At 47.8% G+C, this 26,779-nt stretch overlaps 1 protein-coding gene across 5 annotated transcripts in view; it reads right to left on the bottom strand.

Annotated features, from left to right (window-relative positions):
- mks1 (MKS transition zone complex subunit 1) overlaps nucleotides 1-26,779 on the bottom strand; it is a 117,196-nt gene that overhangs the window by 51,084 nt on the left and 39,333 nt on the right. For all 5 annotated transcript variants that reach the window (XR_005944284.1, XM_041198262.1, XM_041198261.1 and 2 more), the window contains exon 2: nucleotides 12,881-13,008. Coding sequence is in view for 4 of the 5 variants with exons in the window: in XM_041198262.1 (XP_041054196.1) it covers nucleotides 12,881-13,008 (128 nt within the window). In the remaining variant the exon portion in view is untranslated. The remainder of the gene's footprint in view (nucleotides 1-12,880; nucleotides 13,009-26,779) is intronic.

Below are 26,779 nucleotides of genomic sequence, written 5' to 3'. Positions count from 1 at the left end.
GCCATTCACAGCGAGAGAGTAGCAACAGGGCCTTTAACAGTGAGAGGGCGCGAGAGGAGAGTGGCCTTAAATAGTGAGAAAGTAAGAGGAGCAATGGGTCCATTAACAGTGAGAGAGGAGTGTGGCCTTAAACAGTGTGAGAGTGAGAGGAGTGTGGCCTTTAATAGTGAGAGAGTGCAAGGAGTGTGGCCTTTAATAGTGAGAGAGTGTGAGAAGAGAGTGTCCTTTTACAATGAGAGAGTGCGAGAAGAGCAAGAGACCATTAAAGAGCACAAGAGGGAAAAGAGTGCAGAGAGCAGCTGATTGGCAAGTAGGATTGGTGAGCATTTCTAGTCTTTAAAGTAAAACTAAGGTCTTTAGTTTGTGTTTAGGTCTCTGGTCTTTTTTTCCCTTTTTCTTATAGATAGCTTGTTAACTATAAGATCAATACTGGTGTGTATAAAAATGATTATAATAAATTTTAAAGAACAGGGATACTAGAGTAATTAATTCATTATTTGAATAAAATACGATAGCGATGGCTGGACGGTGATGTGCTGCTACTGCAACATGTGGGAACTGCTGGACACCAAGGTGGTCCAGAACGAATACATCTGTACCAGGTTTTGCAGCTCGAGGAACTTCAGATCCGAGTTAAGGAGCTGGAATCCGAGCTGCAGGCATTGTGCCACATCAGGGAGGGGGTATGTTACCTGGACACTTTGCTCCAGGAGGCGTTCACACCTCACAGGTTAGATAATTCGAAATTGGTCTGTGATCAGGGACAGGAGGGTGTGACTGCAGGTGAGGCAGGTATGGGGACACAGAGATAGTGTTCAAGGAACCTAGGCCCCTGCAACTGTCACGAGGTTCTTGCAAGCTGTGTGGACGAGAGTGGGGACTGCTGGGAGGATGAGCGAACTGACCACAGCATTGTGGTACAGAGTGTCATTCAAGTGGGGGAGGAAATAGGAACGTAGTAGTGGTAGGGAAAAGTATAATTAGGGGGATAGATACTGTTCTCTGCAGCTGTGAGTCCCGAAGGTTGTGTTGCCTTCCTGGTGCCAGGATTAAGGACACCTCCTCAGGGCTGGAGAGGAACTTGGAGAGGGAGGGGAGGGATCCAGTTGTCGTCGTCCACGTTGGTACCAATGACATTGATAGGACTAGAAAAGAAGTTCTGCTGAAAGAATTTGAAATAGGAGCTAAATTAAAAGGCAGAATCTCCAAGATAATAATCTCGGGACTACTACTGAGTCACGGTCAAACTGGCATAGAGTAAATAAAGTCAAGGAGTTAAATGTATGGCTCAAAGATTGGTGTGGGAGGAATGGGTTTCAGTTCACGGGGCACTGGCATCAGTACTGGGATAGAAGGGAGCTGTTGCGGTGGGATGGGTTTCACTTGAACCGTACTGGGGCCAATGTCCTGGCAAACTGAATAACTAGGGCTGTAGAGAGGGCTTTAAACTAAATCGGGGGGGGGGGGGGCAAAATAAATGAATTAACGGCACAGAGGTTACTGGGTATGATCTTATAGCCAATCCACAGACATGGTTACAGGGAGATTAAAGCTGGGAACTAAATATTCAAGGGTATGTAACTTTTCGAAAGGACAGGCAGGAAGGAAAGTGTGGTGGGGTAGCTTTGTTAGTACGAGATGGAATAAGTACAATAGCAAGGAAGGGTCTTGGATTGAAAGATCTGGAATCAATGTGGGTGAAGGTAAGAAATAACATGGTGGAGAAGGCACTGGTGGGAGTAGTCTATAGTCCCCCGAACAGAAGCTACACTGTAGGACAACAAATAAATCAGGAGAAAAAAGGCAGTACATTAATCATGGGTGATTTTAATCATGGAGATTGAAAAATTCAAATCAGCAGAGGTAGCCACGAGCAAGAATTCAAAGAGTATATTATGGAAATTTCCTAGAACAATTTGTTGTGGATCCAACCAGGGATCAGGCCATTTTGGATCTGGTAACGTGTAATGAGGCAGGTTTAATAAAAGATCTCAGAGTAAAATATACCCTAGGAAACAGTGATCATAATAGGAAAGAATTCAGCATTCAGTTTGAGGGTGAGAAACTTGGGTCGGAAACAACTGTGCTAAACTTAAGTAAGGGTAATTACAAAGGAATGAGGGCAAAGTTGGCTGGAGTGGACTGGGATAGGATTTTAGCAGAAAAAAAACGGTTGATGAATAATGGCAGGCATTTAAGAAAATAGTTTATGACTCTCAACAAAGATATATCCCAGTGAGGAAGAAGGATTCAAGGAAGGGGATAAACCAACATGGTTAACCAAGGAAGTTAATTATAGTATCAAATTAAAAGAAAAGACATACAATGTGGCAAAGATTGGTGGTAAGCTAGAGGATTGGGAAAGTTTTAAAAACTAACAAAAGATGACCAAAAAATAAAGAGGGAGAAAATAAACTTTGAGGGTGATCTAGCAAGTAATATAAACAGGACAGTAAGAGCATCTTTAAATATATAAAAAGTGAGAGACCAAAGTGAACATAAGCCCCTTAAAGAATGAGGCTGTGGAAATAATAATGGAGAACCAGAAAATGGCAGAGGAGTTGAATAAATACTTTGCATCGGCCTTCATGGTGGAAGACACTAATAGCATCCCAATGTTAAATAATCAATGGACAAAAGAGGGGGAGGAAATAAATACAATAACTATTACTAGAGAAAAAGTACTAACAAAACTAATGGGGCTAAAGGTCAATTGGTTCCCCGGACCTGATGGGATGCATCCTAGAATATTAAAGGAAGTAGCTTCAAGGATAGTGGATGCACTGGTAATCTTCCAAGCATCCTTAGATTCTGGAAAAGTCCCAGAGGATTGGAAAACTGCCAATGTAACACCTTTATTCGAAAAGGGAGACAGACGAAAAACAGGTAACTATAGGCCAGTTAGCTTAACGTCAGTGAGAAAATATTAGGGTCAATTATAAAGGATAACGGAGCATTTAGAATTACATGATCTAATCAAGCAGAGTCAGCGTGGCTTCATGAGGGGAAATCATGCCTGACAAATTTATTAGAGTTATTTGAGGAGATAACTGGCAAGATAGATAAAGGGTAACCAGCGGATGTAATATATTTGGATTTCCAAAAGGCGTTCGATAAGGTGCAGCATATAAAGCTACTTAATAAGATAAGAGCCCATGGTGTTGGGAGTAGTATATTAGCATGGATAGAGGACTGGTTAACTAATAGAAGACTGAGAGTTGGGATAAGGCAATCTCTAACTAGTGGAGTGCCACAGGGATCAGTGCTGCGGCCTCAATTATTTACAAGATATATTAATGACTTAGATGAATGAAGTGAATGTACTAATGGCCAGATTTGCGGAATGTACAAAAATAGGTGGGAAGGCAAGTGGCAAGGATGACACAAGGAGTCTACAGAGGCATAAAACAGGTTAAGTGAGTGGGCAAAAAAGTGGCAGATGGAATATAACATGGGAAAATATGAGGTTATGCACTTTGGCAGGAAGAATAGAGGAGCTGAATATTATTAAATGGAGAAAGACATGGAACTGCACACTGTGCAATGAGTCAACATCCCCCCAACATCCCCACTCCTGACCTTATGATGGAAGAAAAGTCATTGATGAAGCAGCTGAAGATGGTTAAGCTTAGGACACTACCTTGAGGAACTCCTGCAGCGATGCCCTGGGGCTGAGATGATTGGCCTCCAACCACCACAACTATATTACTTTATTACCAACCAGCAAACAGTTCTCCACAATTCCCACTGATTTCAATTTTACCAAGGTTTCTTGTTGTCACAGATGGTCAAATACTGCTTTGATGTCCAAGGCAGTCACTCACTTCTGGAAATCAGCTCACTTCTGGAATTCAGCTCTTTTGTCCCTGTTTGGATCAAGGCTGTAATGAGATCTGGAGTCGAGTGGTTTTGGAAGAATCCAAACTAGACATCAGCAAGCAGGTTATTGCTAGGTAAATGACTCTTGATAGCACTGTCAATAACCCTGTCCTTCACTTTTTTGATAATTGAAAGTAGTCTGATAGGGCAATGTTGACCAGACTGGATTTGTTCTGCTTTTTGTGAGCTAGGCATACCCGGGTTAATTTCCACTTTCTATCCACTGGTAGATGTCAGTATTGTAGATGCTCTGAAATAAGCTTGGCTAGAGACACAGCTAATCTTCAGCACTACAACTGGGCTGCTGTCAGGGCCCATAGCCTTTGCTCTATCCAATGTGTACAGCCATTTCTTGATATCATGTGGAGTGAATCAAATTAGCTAAAGACTACGTTTTGTGATGGTGGAGTGCACAGGAGGAGGTGGAGATGAATCATCTATTTGGCACATCTGGCTGAATACAGCTGCAAATGCTTCAGCCTTGTCTTTTGCACTGATGCTGGGCTCTGCCATCATTAAGAATGGAGTCTCCTCCTCCAATAATTTAATTGCACACTGCCACCATTCCCAATTGGATGTGACAGGGCTGCAGAATTTTATCTGGTATGTTGGTTGTGGGATTGCCTAACTGTCAATGGCATGCATAGAGTCCTGTGCTGTAGCTTCACCAGGTTGCCACCTCATTTCATGGTACACCTAATGTTGTTCTGGTGTGCTCTTCTACACTCTTTATTGAACCAGGGTTGGTCCTCTTCTCTAGGATTGGCTTGATGATAATGGTAGACAGATGATGTAGACACTGTACTAGATATGGAGGTGTGGTCATGGAGATGATCACATCACAGGAGAAGTGTTTGTAAACTCCACACAGCCTCACATCTCCTCTCACCTTAGGCCAATAGTTGATTGGGGTGGGGCTCTTCCTGCAATGGGACTCATTTCTATTCCACTTTTTTATCACAATGTTTGGAAGCACTCCTTTCTCATCTCACTTGAAGCGACTGACTCTTGCATGGAAGCAACCATGAACTATGCTGTCTGCATGTGTTATAAGCTTCAAGTCCTCCCGCAACATGTCACTCATCATATCGAAGCTTAGATAGCAAGTGTCAGCAGGGTTTTTACCTGTAAAGAGGCCACAGCTAAGCTCAGTCCTGTCCTCTGGAGGCACCTGCATGGACATACTTCAAAAGGTTAATAGACAGCCAACTTCTTTCCCTTCCTACCCCAATAGCCCTCAATCCAATTTTAATGGCATGGAAACACGTTTCACCATGTCCAATATAACTTTGAAAGGCCTTTTTGCACAGTTGTATCATGTAGAGTAAACCAAGTACAGTACACCCATTGTTGCCCAGCAAAGCCACTTTTCAGTGCATCACCAACTTTATAGAGAGGTGCCGGGGAAAACCAGGCACTTATCCTCAGAGAAAGAGGTTTGTAAGCATCTTCCAGCACCCAACTACATAGCAAAGCTGATCAACGTACACCCCGATCTGGAGACAGGGAAGACAACACCATGAGGAAGGGAAATATAGAAATCCTGAAAGAGTCGGCACGTCCTTATTGATGGGATAAAATCCTTCTTTCTCAAATGCTGTGCAACAAAACACAGAATTATTGAATTGTTATAGCACAGAAGGAGGCCATTCAGCCTGTCATGTATGCGTCAGCTCTCATGAGCAACGCATCTTGGGCCCTCCTCCTCCTTCCCGTAATCTTGTGCATTCTTCCTTTTCAGATAATAATCCAATTCCCTCTTGAATGCCTCAATTGAACCTGCCTCCACCACACTCTCAGGCATGCATTCCAGGTCTTAACCGCTTTCTGCATGAAAAAGTTTCTCCTCATGTCTTCATTGCTTATTTTGCCAATTACCTTAAATCCGTGCCCTGATTCTCAATCCTTCCACTAGTGGGAACATTTAGCTTACCTACTCTGTCCAGATCCCTCATGATTTTGAATACCTCAAGTAATAAATGGGGTTTCTAAGTATTAATGATGCCTTGGTATGATTAATCTCCGACAGTTTCTTGGAGGCTCCACCGAGATGACTAATCCCTAGGGTTGGGTCACGGAGCGCCGGCGTTAGGACCTCGCAGGTCAAGGGCTCCTCAGTCCGCAGCAGCCCGATTTAGGCTTCTGGGGTTCACTGACCCATGATCTACCTTTGCCTGTCTGTGGCTGACTCTTAGGGTAAGTCACCTATTTAAGTGTTTAGGAGATTAGCTGTTGCGGTCCAGGACCGCTTTGGCCAGAATATACTCAGGGTTGGAACCCTGGAGTTTAGTTTTAGTTTTAGTGTATACTCGGGGTTGGAGCCACTGGAGTTTAGGTTTAGTTTTAGTATATACTCTGAGCCCCTGGAGCTGGTACTGAGTGTGTGGATGCGTGTTTGTGGCTCGGGGTCCAGGACGCCTTGAGCGTGTGAGTGGACTAATTGGTGAAAGTACCTTAGTAGTAGATTGGGGGTCGAGAACCCACCAAGGACTGGCCTTTTTTAGTTATTACATAAAGAATAGGTAACATGGCATCAAAGAAACCCCATTTATTTGGTTCCTCCTCCAAAGGGAACCCCAAATGCTTATATGTATGTCTATTATGGACCCGAAAGGTCTGCTACTGAATTTTCTGTAACTTAAAAAAAATGAATTGATCTAAGTTACAAGAGCTGTTTGTGCTGAAGAGAGAGAGAGAGAGAGAACGTACTCCTAGCGGGTTAATGAGCAATTGACAAGCAGCAGCAGAGAAAATGTGAGCTTTTGTCAGTTTGAAGGTCCCTTTTGATGGAGCCTTCAAGATCCCTTTATTCTTCCCACTGCTACTTGAAGCTTCGTTTAGAGTTAAGTTCAATATTATAGGAATATAAATACATACCTTTATATATGTGTTTGTTTGTGTGCAGGGAAGCATTTGTATGAGCCTTAACGTGTTTTCTTCCCTGAATTGTCTTTTGTGTGTGTAGTTGAGCACTTTAGAGTCGAAAGCCCCATATTAGATTAGATTAAAGCAAAACTTAATTCAAACATTCCAAAGTTTTGAGTATAAGGTTTGAGTTAAGATTTCTGGCAAAAATCATAATTTGAAGGTAGTGTAAAGACAAAATAGGGCTTGCCTTTGTTTGAGATGTACCACCCCTTTGCAGACTAGTAAGAAATAACCCTCATCATCAGCTTCCAAGCTGATTGGGATTAATACATACGAGTTAGTATTCTAAAATTCTGAGGAAAAAAATTACTTGAAATTCAGAAGGATTCTAGGAAAACCAAAAGACATAAACACAAGGTCTAGCTGATTCCAATGGATAAAAAGGGGTTTCTTTTGAAGAGATGAATTAAATATTAAAGGAAATCTGCTTTCCAAAAGCACTGGAATTTGAATTTGGGACAATCTTGAGATGTAAAGTGCAGTGTAATTTAGCAGGTTATTTTGAATAACGAGGATGCTATCTAAGATAAAGAATGTGTCGATAAACATACGGAAATTATAACTTGGATACAAATTATTACACATGAAAAAGAGGTTGTTTTAATTTTGATAGTGTAAATTACAGTTCTTACAAAGTTTAAAAGTTTGAGGTTTGGTTCTTGATAAAGTTCTCAAAAGGGAATTTTCATTTTAAAAGGTTTGACAACAATTGGCACTAATTCAAATGCTGCAAGCTTTTGTATTTGTAAAGTCTGTTCCTAAATTATGAAGCTAAGCTCAAGACCTTGACAAAGTTTGGCAGAAATCCAATTTTTGGCCAAGTTAATGAATCTGGGATAATTCTAAAACAAACAGGTCAGACACAATTTAGTGGGTTACTTTTGAGACAATAAGATGTTTGAGAAGATAAGGAAGCAAAACATGTCAATACCTGATTTCTATTTTTAAAACTGTTATGAGAATATTTTATTTATTTTAAAGTCTCTCCAGGCAATCTGAATAAGATAAGATGGTAGGTGTTGCATGCGTAAAATGATATGAGGCAAGTAGGAGAATGAGTTAGGGAAAGAGGACATAATGTACAAACTGTTTTAAGGGAAATGAATTTGATAATCTGGCCATCAACTGAGGCATTGGAACTGCACAGGGGGAGATAAGCAAAGATCTGGAGACAGAGATCCTCGTTGACAATAGAGAAACTGAACTCAAGAGAATCATAGGATGATCATGGTCAGGGAAAAAAAAACTTAGAGGTAAAACTATGTGGAATCTGTAGTTCAGGAATTGAAATGTAAGGAGAAATAATACTTAACAACAGATGGATACAGGTAAAGGGAAAGGGTATTACTGATTATATTAATGTGCCTGCGAGCTACAAAAAGTAAGACCACAGGATTAACACCTTGATGACAGGCAGAGTTAAGCGGTTCCCCAGAGAGAACCATCACTGGAAGTGAAGATACTGAGCCATTGAAAGATAGGATAAGAGGGTGCATTATAGAGTTGTTTAAGGAATTGAGGTCTGACATGAGACAGCAGCAGGAGAGAGTAAACTGGAAGGAGTGGGGGGGTGCCTCCCCAAATGGATTCAGATCAGGGAACTCATTTCACAGGGAGTCATTAAAGAAGTGTGTAATCTTATGGAAATTAAACAGAAATTCCATATGCCTTACCACCCCCAGAGTCCAGGGATGGTGGAAAGGATGAACTGAACTTTAAATACATCTATAGCCTAAGCAATTCAGGAAACAGGCAACAGCTGGGCCACAGTATTGGTCAGCATTCAGATGCGCCTTAGGGCTACACCAAATAGGACTACCAGGTTCACCGCATTGAATTGATAACAGGAAAGGCCATGCAATTACCTGAAGGCATTTTAGTGGGAGGAGGAGATGTAGAGCCACTGAAAGGAAAAATACGGACTCTGTAAGGGAACTAAGTAAGCAATTGCAGGAGTTAAGGAAGGAAGTCAGAGACCGACAGGTGATTAAGGATATGGAAAAAGGCAAATCCAAAGCATAACAATGGACCAAGTGGGGAATAAGGTGATGGTCAAGGTGAGCTTGGAGCGAACAGGCATGGACCATACGAGGTAATTACAACAGGTGATACATGCGCACTTGTAAATATGAGAACAGGAAGTAAATGGAGGCATTACACACAATTAAAGATACATGACAATTGACCAAGAGGTAACCCGGAGAACGGGAGCCATTGTTAATATCTCCACAGATCTATGATCCTGGTCATGGGCGTATCAGTACTGGCAACAAGGTCGGGGATCATCACTGCTCATTCCGCACAGCAGGAGGAACTTTGGTACAGCACGGACAGTGTTGAATGTGACATGCAACGGGGAGTGATAAATGTAACAGTGGGAGAACAAGTGCTTTCAAATTGTAGTAAGGGTTTGCTTCAGAGTGGCTACCCAGCCACCTTCCACATCTACTTCCACAGTCTGAGTAGAGATAATTGAAGCCCCTCAAACCACACCGACTGACCCATCTTGTCCGACTATGCATCCAGGACTGACGAATGGTTTGGTACTGGTTAATCAGAAGTTTTGTATGATAATGTACACCATGAGCTGGTACCCATAGTCTTGAACATATCCAGAATCGTTCTGCCTCAGTGGTGCTCAACCCATACCCAAGCACTCTATACGGCTCTGACGCACAAATTGATGACTGAAGCAGTTCAGTTCAATGGCGAGATGCAATCAGGCTTGGGAGGGAACTGTGTTAAGCGCAGCCTGATAAATGATGCCGCTACGATATTCAATATAGGGACATCAATGGTTAAGTCAGAACCTGGCAACTGTTGACCAGAAGGTCTGTACCCTGAGCTTTAAGCTTAAGGAGATTCTAGAGTGGGGACAGAGGATCCAGGATACACAATTAGATACGGACCAGGACGCGACACGTTTAATCCAAAGCCTGGCTACCTTGCTTGAAAGTCATGTGGGGACTATCAATAAATTAATTGAAATAGGGTAAGATATTTCAGACAAAGCAAGCAGAAATGATGTATGCAGCACCTATGGATCTTGGGCACTGGAACAAGCCCGAGAAAATTTAAGACAGATTAATGAAGGGGTAGTCCCTTTATGAGTAACTAATGAGCATTTATTGAATCTCTCACGACACTAGAATCATGACTTGACCAGTTGCCAGCTCAGAGGTTTGACACGCGTATATAGAATGAATGTTGAATGTATAGTGAATAGTAATATGCTAATAGGCATTGTATTAGTAATACCTGTCATACCAATGTCAACACCCGGCAGGACATATATGGAGTAGAAAATATTGGGGCAAAGGGGGGATGAACAAAATGGCACAGCAGATGTGGGTTGCACCTGCGTTTTTTGCCATGGCAGCTAAAATAGCTTCACAATGTCTGCTTTGCCAACGACATAACCCAGGCAAGACGCCCACAGTGACTAATGGTATGGGACCCCAGCCATGGGGTCCGTTTGTACACCGACAAATGGACTTTATACAAATGCCTAAATGTGTGGGATATAATTATGTTTTAGTTGTAGTATATTTGTTCTCCCGATGGGTGGAGGCGTATACCAGCTGACGGAATGATGCTATTATTGTTGCAAAATTGTTGTTGTGTCAAAACATACCCAGGTTTGGGATACCGGAGATTTTATCAAGTGATAATAGATCTCATTTTATCGCTAAAGTGATAAAGGAACTGTTTTAGGCCTTACAATGCAACCATCACCATTCCTGCCCACACCACCCCCAGTACACTGGGGCGGTGGAAAGACAAAATGGTATTCTGAAAAACAAATTAGCTAAATTATATGGGGAAACCAGTATGAAATGGCCTGAAGCTCTACCCCTGGCGCTCATGACTATGCGCTCTCACCCTAACCATACCACCTCCCTTTCCCCTTATGAAGTTGTAATGGAACGTCCTATGCGCCTCCCAGTGGCACTACCTTTGTCTGTTAAGGAAATGGACATCCACGCTATGGATGAGGGAATGATTACATACTGTATAGCGCTTACTGATTCTCTCAAAAGCTTGCATACGCAGGTAGTAGAAGCTCAGAAAAAGCCCACCATTGAAGACTGCCGTCAATACCAGCCTGGGGATCTAGTCCCGGTAAGGACCTTCAGGAGAAAGAACTGTTTGGAACCTCAATTCTAGGGGCCTTTCCAAGACCTGCTCACCACCCATACGGCCATGAAGGTTGAAGGACGACCCTTGTGGATACACGCATCACACGTCAAGCAGACGCTGACCTCAGATGGAAGTACTTGTGGAGGAACTTTAACTGGGCCGTCAGAATGCTGACTCTGATTTGGAAGCTGTCCTGCGTGGTCCTTGTGGGGGCATGGACTACCAAATCCGCAGTTCAACGAATGCAGGCCGTCGCCTCGCAAGTTAATCGGACAAAATTTTGGATTTGTACTCATTTTCCTGTTAACCCCTCCTCCTCAGAGATGCATTTTTTGGCTTTCCCCTCAGATTCTACATGGTCCCTAGGTAATACAGGGGACCTCATTCATCGAGACGGGGCCCATCTTTGTGGTTGTTAAGGGGCTGGCCTGGCTATGTGTTAGGAGAAAATATACCAAGGGTAGTACTCGGGTAGGCGAATTGTCATTGGGTGCTTGTGCCTACCTTACTGATTCAAGCCAGCTACCCATTCCCACCCTCTCCTCAGGAATCAGGACCCCACTGAGGATAAAGCCTGGCGACTAGGATACATAGAACTTGGCTAAGGGCAGTGGATTGTCCTTTTAGGACAAAATGGGGGTGGGGGGGAGGTGTGTGGTGGCCTAGGCAACTACAGGGAACCCATTTAGTGTAAAAGGGTTAATGGGGAGGTTGAATTATATGCCTAGGCCTAGGAGAAAAATACTGCAGCCTTGAGAACAATACCATCTTTTCTAACCACAGTTGTAGGATGAGCCCTGAGACATTCCATTTTGTTCTTTCTCAGGCCAATGTAATCAGGATTGTGATAAGCATTTGTGTAAGCACAACATCTGTTGTGCTGGGAATGAAAATTTACTGAAACATGGATTGGTCAGTTAACTTATGCAAATAAGCGGATAGGTTTGTGCAAAATTTACTGATTGGCTGTAAAAATGCTTTTAACAGGTCTGCGTGTATTCTGCTACAGTAGCTCTTTTGTGTGCTGTCTCCCTTCTTCACAAGCAATAAATGGGGTTTCTACATATTAATGATGCATTGCTGTGATTAATCTCCGACAATGTCTTCATTGCTTATTTTGCCCATTACCTTAGATCTGTGCCCTGATTCTCAATCCTTCCAGTAGTGGGAATGTTTTCCCAACCTACTCTGTCCAGACCCCTCATGATTTTGAATACCTCAAATCAAATCTTCTCTCAATTTTCTTTTCTCCAAGAGAAACAGCCCAAGCTTCTCCAATCTATTTATATAACTGAAGTTCACCGTGCCGAGAAACACTCTCATGAATCTTTTCAGCAATCTCTCTAATGCCTTCAAATCTTTCCTAAAATGTGGTGCCCAGAACTGGACACAATACTCCAGCCAAGACCAAAATAGTGATTTATAGAATTTTAATATAACCTCCTTGCTTTGGTACTCTATGTCCACATTCATTAAAATCCAGGATGCCATCTGCTTCATTAATTGCTGTCAACTTACCCAGCCATCTTCAATGATTTATGCACATATTCATCCAAATCCCTCTGCTCCAACACCCCCTTTAAAGTTGTTTCCTTTATTTTGTGTTGTTGCTCCATGTTCTTCCTACCAGAATGAAGTACCTTGCACTTCTCTGCATTGAATTTCATTTGCCACTTGTCTGCCCATTTCACCAACTTGTCTATGTCCTACTGAGGTTGCACACTATCTTTCTCACAGTTCACAATGCTTTCAAATTTCGTATGATCTACAAATTGTGCCCTGTGTAAACAGATTATGCATTGTCAACCAAACTGTTATTAAATGCAGTGGCCTATATCTGTGCAATTTCATGTTAAACAAACTTTGAAACAAAACTTGTAGATCAAATAGCAAGCAACCCAAAATAAATGCATGGGATAAATGTGGAGCTTACTGGTCACTTCCTCTGAAGTCGTGGTGTCAAATGCAGACATTTCAATGAGATCTTGTCCACGTTGAATTGCCGGTTGCAGAACATGGTGAGTGAAGAGTGCCGACGGCGTTACCCGCTGAAGCCATACTCTTTAAAAAAAAAATTAAATGCACTTAATTTATTCCTTCATTCAACCTCAGATTTAAGTTATTCTAATTCATTAAACTCTTAATACTATCAATAGCGTGACACTTGCTAGAAGGCTGGACAGTGACATTGGAATAAACACATGCCTTCAACTGAAGGGCAAGTTGGGGCAGTAAATAACATTTCACAGAATAGCTTCAGATGAAGACAGCCCTTTGGCTCTCGCCTTTCAGGAAACCGATCTTCCATCTCAGCAGTTTTTAAATGAATTGAAAAGCCCGGGCAGCTATTCGTCTAAAGGACCTGTTTTGTTTGCTGGTCTTCACCTGTACCTTTCCTATGCTATTTTTTCCTGAACCTGAGAGCACTTGCATTGAAGCGGCAAAACAATTTTTCAGCTTTACATACTTTATTCTGTAAAGTGGGACAGTTAAATGCTCCAGCCCACAGTAATCTCGCTCCCACCCTACCCCAACCCCACACCCTGCATTAATCTCACTCCTGGATTCCCCCCAGACCCTGCATTAATCTTACTCCCCCAAGACACTGCATTATAATCTCACTCCCGCAGTCCCCACAGACCCTGCATTAATCTCACTCCCACACCCCCCACAGACCCTGCATTAATCTCACTCCCGCACTCACCCCAGACCCTGCATTAATCTCACTCCCGCACTCCCCCGAGGCCCTGCATTAATCTCACTCCCGCACTCCCCCGAGGCCCTGCATTAATCTCACTCCCCCGAGAGACATTGCATTAATATCACTCCCGCACTCCCCCCCACAGACATTGCACTAATCTCACTCCCACACATCCCCCAGACCCTGCATTAATCTCACTCCCGCACTCCCCCCCACAGACATTGCATTAATCATACTCCCCTCAGACCCTGCGTTAATCTCACTCCCACAACAGATATTGCATTAATCTCACTCCCACACTCCCCCCACAGACATTGCCTTAATCTCACTCCCACACTCCCTCCACATACATTGCATTAATCTCACTCCCCCCAGGTCCTGCATTAATCTCACTCCCACACTCCCCCAACAGACATTGCATTAATCTCACTCCCACTCAACCCACAGGCCCTGCATTAATCTCACTCCCACAGTCACCCCAAATCCTGCATTAATCTCACTCCCCACAGACCCTGCATTAATCTCACTCCCGCACACACCCCAGACCCAGTAGTAATCTCACTCCCACATTACCCCCAGATCCTGCATTAACCTCACTCCCACACTACCCCCAGACCCTGCATTAATCTCACTCTTACACTACCCCCAGACCCTGCATTAATCTCACTCCTACACTCCCCCCAGACCCTGCATTAATCTCATTCCCCCCAGACATTGCATTAATCTGACTCCCGCACTCCCCCCAGACCCTGCATTAATCTCACTCCCACACTTCCCCAGACATTGCTTTAATCTCACTCCCCCCCAGACCCTGCATTATTCTGACTCGCACACTCCCCCCAGAGCCTGCATTAATCTCATTCCCCCAATCCCCACAGATCTAACTTCAAGCATATCAGATAAAGGGACGACAATGAGAAAGGGGATGGGAAATACAGGACTGAGGGTGTTGTATCTGAATGCACGCAGTATACGAAATAAGGTAAATGAGCTTGTGACGCAGATTGAAATTGGCAGGTGTGATGTGGTGGACATCACAGAGACATGGCTGCAAGGGGATCAGGACTGGGAGCTAAATATCCAAGGATATATATCCAAACGAAAAGATAGGCAAGTTGGCAGAGGGGGTGGGGTTGCTTTGTTACTAAGAAATGAAATTAAATTGATAGCAAGAAATGACGCAGGGTCAGTTGATGTAGAATCTGTGTGGGTAGAGTTGAGGATCCGCAAAGGTAAAAAAAAACATAATGGGAGTTATGTACAGGCCTCCGAACAGAAGTCAGGATGCGGGGCACAGATACACCAGGAGATAGAAAAAGCGTGTAAGAAAGGCAAGGTTACAGTGATCATGGGGGATTTCAATATGCAGGTAGACTGGGAAAATCAGGTTGGTAGTGGATCCCAAGAAAAGGAATTTATGGAATGTCTGCAAGATGGCTTTTTGGAGCAGCTTGTGGTGGAGCCCACTAGGGAACAGGCAATTCTAGATTTAGTGATGTGTAATGAGGCAGATTTGATAAGGGAGCTTAAGGTGAAGGAATCCTTAGGAGGAAGTGACCATAATATGATAGAATTTACCCTGCAATTTGAGAGGAAAAAGCTGGAATCAGATGTAACGGTATTACAGTTGAATGAAGGCAACTACAGAGGCATGAGGGAGGAGCTGGCCAGAATTGACTGGGAGATGAGCCTAGCAGGAAAGACAGTGGAACAGCAATGGCAGGAGTTTCCCGAACTCCCCCCAGACCCTGCAATAATCTCACTCCGGCAAACCCCACAGACCCTGCAATAATCTCAGTCCCGCACTCCCCCCAGACGCTGCATTTATCTCATTCCCCCCAGACCCTGCATTATTCTCACGCCCCCAAGACCCTACATTATTCTCACTCCCCTCAGACCCTACATTATTCTCACAACACCCCCCCACACCCTGCATTATTCTAACTCCCATACTACCCCCAGACCCTGCATTAATCTCAGTCCCGCACTCCCCCCAAGACCCTGCATTAATCTCACTCCCCCCAGAACCCGCATTAGTCTGAATGCCAGCAGACCCTGCATTAATCACACTCTCCCCACGACACTGCATTAATCTCACTCACGCACTCCCCCAAGACCCTGCATTAATCTCACTCCCACACTCCCCCCAGACCCTGCATTAATCTCACTCCCGCCAGACCCTGCATTAATCTCACTCCCATCAGACCCTGCATTAATCTCACTCCTGCACTCCCCCCAGACCCTGCATTAATCTCTATCGCGCACACCCTGCACACCCTGTATTAATCTCACTCCCCCACTCTCCCCAGACCCTGCATTAATCTCACTCCCACACTGCCCCCAACAAACCTGACATTAATCTCACTCCCGCACTCACCCCAGACCCTGTATTAATCTCACTCCCCTCAGACCCTGCATTAATCTCACTCCCGCACTCCCCACAACCCTGCATTAATCTCACTCTCCCCGCGACACTGCATTAATCTTACTCCCGCACTCCCTCCACAGACATTGCATTAATCTCACTCCCGCACTCCTCCCACAGACCCTGCATTAATCACACTCTCCCCAGACCCTGCATTAATTTGACTCCTGTACTCCCCCCAGACCCTGCATTAAATCACTCCCGCACTCACCTCCAGACCCTGTATTAATCCCACTCCCCTCAGACCCTGCATTAATCTCACTCCTGCACTCCCCACAGACCCTGCATTAATCTCACTCCCGCACTCCTCCCACAGACCCTGCATTAATCACACTCCCGTACTCCCCCAGACCCTGCACATTAAATCACTCCCGCACTGCCCCCAGACCCTGCATTAATCGCACTCTCCCCAGACCCTGCATTAATCGCACTCTCCCCAGACCCTGCATTAATCGCACTCTCCCCAGACCCTGCATTAATCGCACTCCCGTACTCTCCCCAGACCCTGCATTAAATCACTCCCGCACTCCCCACAGACCCTGCATTAATCTCACTCCCGCACTCCCTCCACAGACATTGCATTAATTTCACTCCCGCACTCCCTCCACAGACATTGCATTAATTTCACTCCCGCACTCCTCCCACAGACCCTGCATTAATCACACTCCCCCCAGACATTGCATTAATCTCACTCCCCCCAGACCCTGCATTAATCTGACTCCCGTACTCCCACCAGACCCTGCATTAATCCCACGCCCGCACTCCTCCCGACCCTGCATTAATCTCACTCTCACACTCTCTCCAGATATTGCATTAATCTCACTCACTCTCCATATCCTGCATTAATCTGACTCACGAACTCCCCCCAGACCCTGCAATAATCTCACTCCGGCAAACCCCACAGACCCTGCATTAATCTCACTCCCGCAATCCCCACAGACCCTGCAATAATCTCACTCCCGCACTCCCCCCAAGACCCTGCATTTATCTCATTCCCCCCAGACCCTGCATTATTCTCACTCCCGCCAGACCCTGCATTAATCTCACTCCCATCAGACCCTGCATTAATCTCTATCGCGCACACCCTGCACACCCTGTATTAATCTCACTCCCCCACTCTCCCCAGACCCTGCATTAATCTCACTCCCACACTGCCCCCAACAAACCTGACATTAAACTCACTCCCGCACTCACCCCAGACCCTGTATTAATCTCACTCCCCTCAGACCCTGCATTAATCTCACTCCCGCACTCCCCACAGACCCTGCATTAATCTCACTCTCCCCGCGACACTGCATTAATCTTACTCCCGCACTCCCTCCACAGACATTGCATTAATCTCACTCCCGCACTCCTCCCACAGACCCTGCATTAATCACACTCTCCCCAGACCCTGCATTAATTTGACTCCTGTACTCCCCCCAGACCCTGCATTAAATCACTCCTGCACTCACCTCCAGACCCTGTATTAATCCCACTCCCCTCAGACCCTGCATTAATCTCACTCCTGCACTCCCCACAGACCCTGCATTAATCACATTCCGTACTCCCCCAGACCCTGCACATTAAATCACTCCCGCACTGCCCCCAGACCCTGCATTAATCGCACTCTCCCCAGACCCTGCATTAATCGCACTCTCCCCAGACCCTGCATTAATCGCACTCCCGTACTCTCCCCAGACCCTGCATTAAATCACTCCCGCACTCCCCACAGACCCTGCATTAATCTCACTCCCGCACTCCCTCCACAGACATTGCATTAATTTCACTCCCGCACTCCTCCCACAGACCCTGCATTAATCACACTCCCCCCAGACATTGCATTAATCTCACTCCCCCCAGACCCTGCATTAATCTGACTCCCGTACTCCCACCAGACCCTGCATTAATCCCACGCCCACACTCCTCCCGACCCTGCATTAATCTCACTCTCACACTCTCTCCAGATATTGCATTAATCTCACTCACTCTCCATATCCTGCATTAATCTGACTCACGAACTCCCCCCAGACCCTGCAATAATCTCACTCCGGCAAACCCCACAGACCCTGCATTAATCTCACTCCCGCAATCCCCACAGACCCTGCAATAATCTCAGTCCCGCACTCCCCCCAGACGCTGCATTAATCTCACTCCCCCCAGACCCTGCATTATTCTCACACCGCCCCCACACCCAGCATTATTCTAACTCCCACACTCCCCCCAGACCCTGCATTAATCTCGGTCCCGCACTCCCCCCAGAACCTTGCATTAATCGCACTCCCCCCATACCCGGCATTAGTCTGAATGCCCGCAGACCCTGCATTTATCACACTCTCCCCACAACACTGAATTAATCTCACTCCCCCCAGACCCTGCATTAATCTCACTCCTGCACTCCCCCTAGACCCTGCATTAATCTCACTCCTGCCAGACCCTGCATTAATCTCACTCCCATCAGATCCGGCGTTAATCTCACTCCTGCACTCCCCCCAGACCCTGCGTTAATCTCTATTGCACACTCCCCGCACACCATATTAAACTCACTCCCCCAAGAGCCTGCAGTAATCTCACTCCCGCACTCCCCACAGACCCTGCATTAATCTCACTCTCCCCACGACACTGCAATAATCTCACTTCTGCACTCGCCCCAACAAACCTGACATTAAACTCACTCCCGCACTCACCCCAGACCCTGTATTAATCTCACTCCCCTCAGACCCTGCATTAATCTCATTCCCGCACTCCCCACAGACCCTGCATTAATCTCACGCTCCCCACGACCCTGCATTAATCTTACTCCCGCACTCCCTCCACAGACATGGCATTAATCTCACTCCCACACTCCTCCCACACACCCTGCATTAATCACACTCCCCCCAGACCCTGCATTAAATCACTCCCGTATTCACCCAGATCCTGCATTAATCTCACACCCATACTCCCCCCAGACCCTGCATTAAATCGCTCCCATACTCCCCACAGACCCTGCAATAATCTCATTCCCGCACTCCCTCCACAGACATTTTATTAGCCTCACTCCCGCATTCCCCCAGACCCTGCATTAATCGCACTCTCCCCAGACCCTGCATTAATCGCACTCACCCCAAGACCCTGCATTAAATCACTCCCGCACTCCCCACAGACCCTGCATTAATTTCACTCCCGCATTCCCTCCACAGACATTGCATTAATTTCACTCCCCCCAGACATTGCATTAATCTCACTCCCCCCGACCCTGGATTAATCTGACTCCCGTACTCCCGCCAGGGCCCTGCATTAAATCACTCCCGCTCTCCCCCAGACCCTGCATTAATCTCACTCCCGCACTCCAAACAGACCCTGCATTAATCTTAATCTCCCCGTTAGCCCGCATTAATCTCACTCCCGCACTCCCTCCACAGACATTGCATTAATCTCACTCCCACACTCCTCCCACAGAGCCTGCATTAATCACACTCCCCCCAGTCATTGCATTAATCTCACTCCCCCCAGACCCTGCATTAATCTGACTCCCGTACTCCCCCCAGGCCCTGCATTAAATCACTCCCGCTCTCCCCCAGACCCTGCATTAATCGCACTCTCCCCAGACCCTGCATTAATCCCATTCCCGCAGTCCCCCAGACCCTGCATTAATCTCACTCCACCCCAGACATTGCATTAATCTGACTCCCGTACTCCCCCCAGACCCTGCATTAAATCACTCCCGTACTGCCCCCAGACCCTTCATTAAATCTCTCCTGCACTCCCCCCCAGACCCTGCATTAATCGCACTCCCCCGAGACATTGCATTAATCTCACTCCCCCCGACCCTGCATTAATCTGACTCCCATACTCCCCCCAGACCCTGCATTAATCCCACTCCCGCAGTCCCCCCAGACCCTGCATTAATCTCACTCCCCCCAGACCCTGCATTAATCTCACTCCACACTCCCTCCACAGACGATGCATTAATCTCACTCCCGCACTCCGCCCACGTCCTGCATTAATCTCACTCCCCACAGACCCTGCATTAATCTCACTCTCCCCGCGACCATGCATTAATCTTACTCCCTCCACAATCATTGCATTAATCTCACTCCCGCACTCCCCCCAGACCCTGTATTAATCTTACTCCCCTCAGACCCTGCATTAATCTCACTCCCGCACTCCAAACAGACCCTGCATTAATCTTAATCTCCCTGCGAGCCCACATTAATCTCACTCCCACACTCCTTCCACAGACATTGCATTAATCTCACTCCCACACTCCTCCCCCAGACCCTGCATTAATCTCACTCCCCCCCAGACATTGCATTAATCTGACTCCCGTACTCCCCCCAGACCCTGCATTAATCCCACTCTCCCCAGACCCTGCATTAATCGTACTCACCCCAAGACCCTGCATTAAATCACTCCCGCACTCCCCACAGACACTGCATTAATTTCACTCCCGCACTCCCTCCACAGACATTGCATTAATTTCACTCCCGCACTCCCTCCACAAACATTGCATTAATTTCACTCCCGCACTCCTCCCACAGACACTGCATTAATCACACTCCCCGCAGACATTGCATTAATCTCACTCCCCCCAGACATTGCATTAATGTAACTCCCGTACTCCCCCCAGGGCCCTGCATTAAATCACTCCCGCTCTCCCCCAGACCCTGCATTAATCTCACTCCCGTACTCCCCTCAGACCCTGCATTAATCTTAATCTCCCCGCGAGCCCGCATTAATCTCACTCACACACTACCTCCACAGACATTGCATTAATCTCACTCCCACACTCCTCCCACAGAGCCTGCATTAATCACACTCCCCCCAGTCATTGCATTAATCTCACTCCCCCCAGACCCTGCATTAATCTGACTCCCGTACTCCCCCCACGCCCTGCATTAAATCACTCCCGCTCTCCCCCAGACCCTGCATTACTCTCACTCCCGTACTCCCCCCAGACCCTGCATTAATCCCATTCCCGCAGTCCCCCAGACCCTGCATTAATCTCACTCCCCCCCAGACATTGCATTAATCTGACTCCCGTACTCCCCCCAGACCCTGCATTAAATCACTCCCGTACTCCCCCCAGACCTTGCATTAAATCTCTCCCGCACTCCCCCCCAGACCCTGCATTAATCGCACTCCCCCCAGACATTGCATTAATCGCACTCCCCCCGACCCTGCATTAATCTGACTCCCGTACCCCCCCCAGACCCTGCATTAATCCCACTCCCGCAGTCCCCCCAGACCCTGCATTAATCTCACTCCCCCCAGACCCTGCATTAAATCTCTCCCGCACTCCCCCCCAGACCCTGCATTAATCGCACTCTCCTTAAACCCTGCATTAATCTCACTCCCACGCTCTCCACAGACCCTACATTAATCTCACTCCCGCACTCCCTCCACAAACATTGCATTAATCTCACTCCCACACTCCTCCCACAGACCCTAAATTAATCACACTCCTCCCCAGACATTGCATTAATCTCACTCCCCCAGATCCTGCGTTAATCTCACTCCTGCACTCCCCACAGACCCTATATTAATCTCACCCCCACACTCCCCACAGACCCTGCATTAATCTCACTCCCGCAATCCCCCCGCACCGGGTAATAAACTAACTCCCCCCAGACATTGAATTAATCTCACTCCCCCCAGACCCTGCATTAATCTGACTCCCATACTCCCCCCAGACCCTGCATTAATCCCACGCCAGCAGTCTCCCCAGACCCTGCATTAATCTCACTCCCCCCAGACCCTGCATTAATCTCACTCCCACACTCCCTCCACAGACGTTGCATTAATCTCACTACCGCACTCCGCCCAGGTCCTGCATTAATCTCACTCCCGCACTCCCCACAGACACTGCATTAACCTCACTCTCCCCGCGACCATGCATTAATCTCACTCCCGCACTCCCTCCACAATCATTTCATTAATCTCACCCCCGCACTCCCCCCAGACCCTGTATTAATCTCACTCCCCCCAAACACTGCAGTAATCTCACTCCCCCGGCCCCTGCGTTAATCTCACTCCCCACAGACCCTGCATTAATCTCACTCCCGCACTCTCCACAGACCCTGGATTAATCTCACTCCCGCACTCCCCCCACAGATCCTGCATTAATCTCACTACCGGACTCCCCCCAGACCCTGTATTAATCTCACGCCCGCACTTCCCCCAGACCCGGTAATAAACTAACTCCCCCCGGACTCTGCATTAAACTCACTCCCCCCAGACCCTGCATTTTTCTCACTCCCGCCAGACCCTGCATTAATCTCACTCCCGCACTCCCCACAGACCCTGTATTAATCTCACCCCCACACTCCCCACAGACCCTGCATTAATCTCACTCCCGCACTCCCCACAGACCCTGTATTAATCTCACCCCCACACTCCCCACAGACCCTGCATTAATCTCACTCCCGCACTCTCCCCAGACCCTGCGTTAATCTCACCCCCGCATTCCCCCCCAGACATTGCATTAATCTCACTCCCGCCAGACCCTGCATTAATCTCACTCCTGCACTCCCCCCAGACCCTGCATTAATCTCTATCGCGCACTCCTCGCAGACCCTGTATTAAACTCACTCTCCCCATGACACAGCATTAATCGCAGTCCTGCGTTCCCCCCACAGACCAGACATTAAACTCACTCCCGTACTCACCCCAGACCCTGTATTAATCTTACTCCCCTCAGACCCTGCATTAATCTCACTCCCGCACTCCAAACAGACCCTGCATTAATCTTAATCTCCCCGCGAGCCCGCATTAATCTCACTCCCGCACTCCCTCCACAGACATTGCATTAATCTCACTCCCACACTCCTCCCACAGAGCCTGCATTAATCACACTCCCCCCAGTCATTGCATTAATCTCACTCCCCCCAGACCCTGGATTAATCTGACTCCCGTACTCCCCCCACACCCTGCATTAAATCACTCCCGCACTCCCCCAGACCTTGCATTAATCTCACTCCCGTACTCCCCCCAGACCCTGCATTAATCGCACTCTCCCCAGACCCTGCATTAATCCCATTCCCGCAGTCCCCCAGACCCTGCATTAATCTCACTCCCCCCCAGACATTGCATTAATTTGACTCCCGCACTCCCCACAGACCCTGTATTAATCTCACCCCCACACTCCCCACAGACCCTGCATTAATCTCACTCCCGCACTCTCCACAGACCCTGCATTAACCTCACTCCCGCAATCCCCCCAGACCCGGTAATAAACTAACTCCCCCCCCAGACTCTGCATTAAACTCACTCCCCCCAGACTATGTATTAATCTCTCCCCCCCCAGACCCTGCATTAATCTCACTCCCGCACTTCCCCCAGACCCGGTAATAAACTAACTCCCCCCGGACTCTGCATTAAACTCACTCCCCCCAGACCCTGCATTTTTCTCACTCCCGCCAGACCCTGCATTAATCTCACTCCCACCAGAACCTGCGTTAATCTCACTCCCGCCAGAACCTGCATTAATCTCACTCCCACCAGAACCTGCATTAATCTCACTCCTGCACTCCCCCCAGACCCTGCATTAATCTCTATCACGCACTCCTTGCAGACCCTGTATTAACCTCACTCTCCCCACGACACTGCATTAATCGCAGTCCTGCGTTCCCCCCACAGACCAGACATTAAACTCACGCCCGTACTCACCCCAGACCCTGTATTAATCTTACTCCCCTCAGACCCTGCATTAATCTCACTCCCGCACTCCAAACAGACCCTGCATTAATCTTACTCTCCCCGCGAGCCCGCATTAATCTCACTCCCGCACTCCCTCCACAGACATTGCATTAATCTCACTCCCACACTCCTCCCACAGAGCCTGCATTAATTACACTCCCCCGAGTCATTGCATTAATCTCACTCCCCCAGACCCTGCGTTAATCTCACTCCCGCACTCCCCACATACCCTGTATTAATCTCACCCCCACACTCCCCACAGACCCTGCATTAATCTCACTCCCGCACTCTCCACAGACCCTAAATTAATCTCACCCCCGCATTCCCCCACACACCCTGCATTAATCTCACTCCCGCAATCCCCCCAGACCCGGTAATAAACTAACTCCCGCCAGACTCTGCATTAAACTCACTCCCCCCAGACTCTGCATTAATCGCACTCCCCCCAGACCCTGCATTAATCTCACTTCCACCAGACCCTGCATTAATCTCACTCCCCCCAGACCCTGCATTAATCTCACTCCACCCAGACCCTGCATTAATCTCACTCCCCCCAGACCCTGCATTAATCTCACTCCCCCCAGACTCTGCATTAATCTCACTCCCCCAGGCCCTGCATTAATCTCACTACCCCAAGACGTTGCATTAATCTCACTCCCCCCAGACCCTGCATTAATCTCACTCCCCCCCAGACCCTGCATTAATCTCACTCCCCCCCAGACCCTACATTAATCACACTCCCCCCAGACCCTACATTAATCTCACTCCCCCAGACCCTGCGATAATCTCACTCCCGCACTCCCCACTGACCCTGCATTAATCTCACCCCCACACTCCCCACAGACCCTGCATTAATATCACTCCCACACTTCCCACAGACGCTGCATTAATCTCACTCTCCCCACGACCCTGCATTAATCTCACTCCCACACACCCCACAGACGTTGCATTAATCTCACTCCCGCAATCCGCCCAGATCGTGCATTAATCTCACTCCCGCAGTCCCCACAGACACTGCATTAATCTCACTCTCTCCGCAACCATGCATTAATCTCACTCCCGCACTCCCTCCACAATCATTGCATTAGTATCACCCCCGCACTCCCCCCAGACCCTGTATTAATCTCATTCCCCCAAAACATTGCATTAATCTCACTCCCACAGCGCCTGCGTTAATCTCACTACCCCAAGACGTTGCATTAATCTCACTCCCCCCAGACCCTGCATTAATCTCACTCCCGCACTCCTAACAGACCCTGCATTAATCTTACTCTCCCCCCGAACCCGCATTAATCTCACTCCCGCACTCCCTCCACAGACATTGCATTAATCTCACTCCCACACTCCTCCCACAGAGCCTGCATTAATCACACTCCCCCCAGTCATTGCATTAATCTCACTCCCCCAGACCCTGCGTTAATCTCACTCCCGCACTCCCCACAGACCCTGCATTAATCTCACCCCCGCATTCCCCCTACACACCCTGCATTAATCTCACCCCCGCATTCCCCCTACACACCCTGCATTAATCTCACCCCCGCATTCCCCCTACACACCCTGCATTAATCTCACCCCCGCAATCCCCCCAGACCCGGTAATAATCTCCCTCCCCCCAGACTCTGCATTAATCTCCCTCCCCCCAGACTCTGCATTAATCTCCCTCCCCCCAGACTCTGCATTAATCTCCCTCCCCCCAGACTCTGCATTAATCTCCCTCCCCCCAGACTCTGCATTAATCTCCCTCCCCCCAGGCTCTGCATTAATCTCCCTCCCCCCAGGCTCTGCATTAATCTCCCTCCCCCCAGGCTCTGCATTAATCTCCCTCCCCCCAGACTCTGCATTAATCTCCCTCCCCCCAGACTCTGCATTAATCTCCCTCCCCCCAGACTCTGCATTAATCTCCCTCCCCCCAGACTCTGCATTAATCTCCCTCCCCCCAGACTCTGCATTAATCTCCCTCCCCCCAGACTCTGCATTAATCTCCCTCCCCCCAGACTCTGCATTAATCTCCCTCCCCCCAGACTCTGCATTAATCTCCCTCCCCCCAGACTCTGCATTAATCTCCCTCCCCCCAGACTCTGCATTAATCTCCCTCCCCCCAGACTCTGCATTAATCTCCCTCCCCCCAGACTCTGCATTAATCTCCCTCCCCCCAGACTCTGCATTAATCTCCCTCCCCCCAGACTCTGCATTAATCTCCCTCCCCCCAGACTCTGCATTAATCTCCCTCCCCCCAGACTCTGCATTAATCTCCCTCCCCCCAGACTCTGCATTAATCTCCCTCCCCCCAGACTCTGCATTAATCTCCCTCCCCCCAGACTCTGCATTAATCTCCCTCCCCCCAGACGCTGCATTAATCTCCCTCCCCCCAGACGCTGCATTAATCTCCCTCCCCCCAGACGCTGCATTAATCTCCCTCCCCCCAGACGCTGCATTAATCTCCCTCCCCCCAGACGCTGCATTAATCTCCCTCCCCCCAGACGCTGCATTAATCTCCCTCCCCCCAGACTCTGCATTAATCTCCCTCCCCCCAGACGCTGCATTAATCTCCCTCCCCCCAGACGCTGCATTAATCTCCCTCCCCCCAGACGCTGCATTAATCTCCCTCCCCCCAGACGCTGCATTAATCTCCCTCCCCCCAGACGCTGCATTAATCTCCCTCCCCCCAGACGCTGCATTAATCTCCCTCCCCCCAGACGCTGCATTAATCTCCCTCCCCCCAGACGCTGCATTAATCTCCCTCCCCCCAGACGCTGCATTAATCTCCCTCCCCCCAGACGCTGCATTAATCTCCCTCCCCCCAGACGCTGCATTAATCTCCCTCCCCCCAGACGCTGCATTAATCTCCCTCCCCCCAGACCCTGCATTAATCTCACTCCCCCCAGACCCTGCATTAATCTCACTCCCCCCAGACCCTGCATTAATCTCACTCCCCCCAGACCCTGCATTAATCTCACTCCCCCCAGACCCTGCATTAATCTCACTCCCCCCAGACCCTGCATTAATCTCACTCCCCCCAGACCCTGCATTAATCTCACTCCCCCCCA

This window comes from Carcharodon carcharias, chromosome 10 (genome assembly GCF_017639515.1).
Source record: "Carcharodon carcharias isolate sCarCar2 chromosome 10, sCarCar2.pri, whole genome shotgun sequence".
Taxonomy (NCBI): Eukaryota; Metazoa; Chordata; class Chondrichthyes; order Lamniformes; family Lamnidae; genus Carcharodon; species Carcharodon carcharias.
This window is presented reverse-complemented; position numbering and strand designations above follow the sequence as displayed.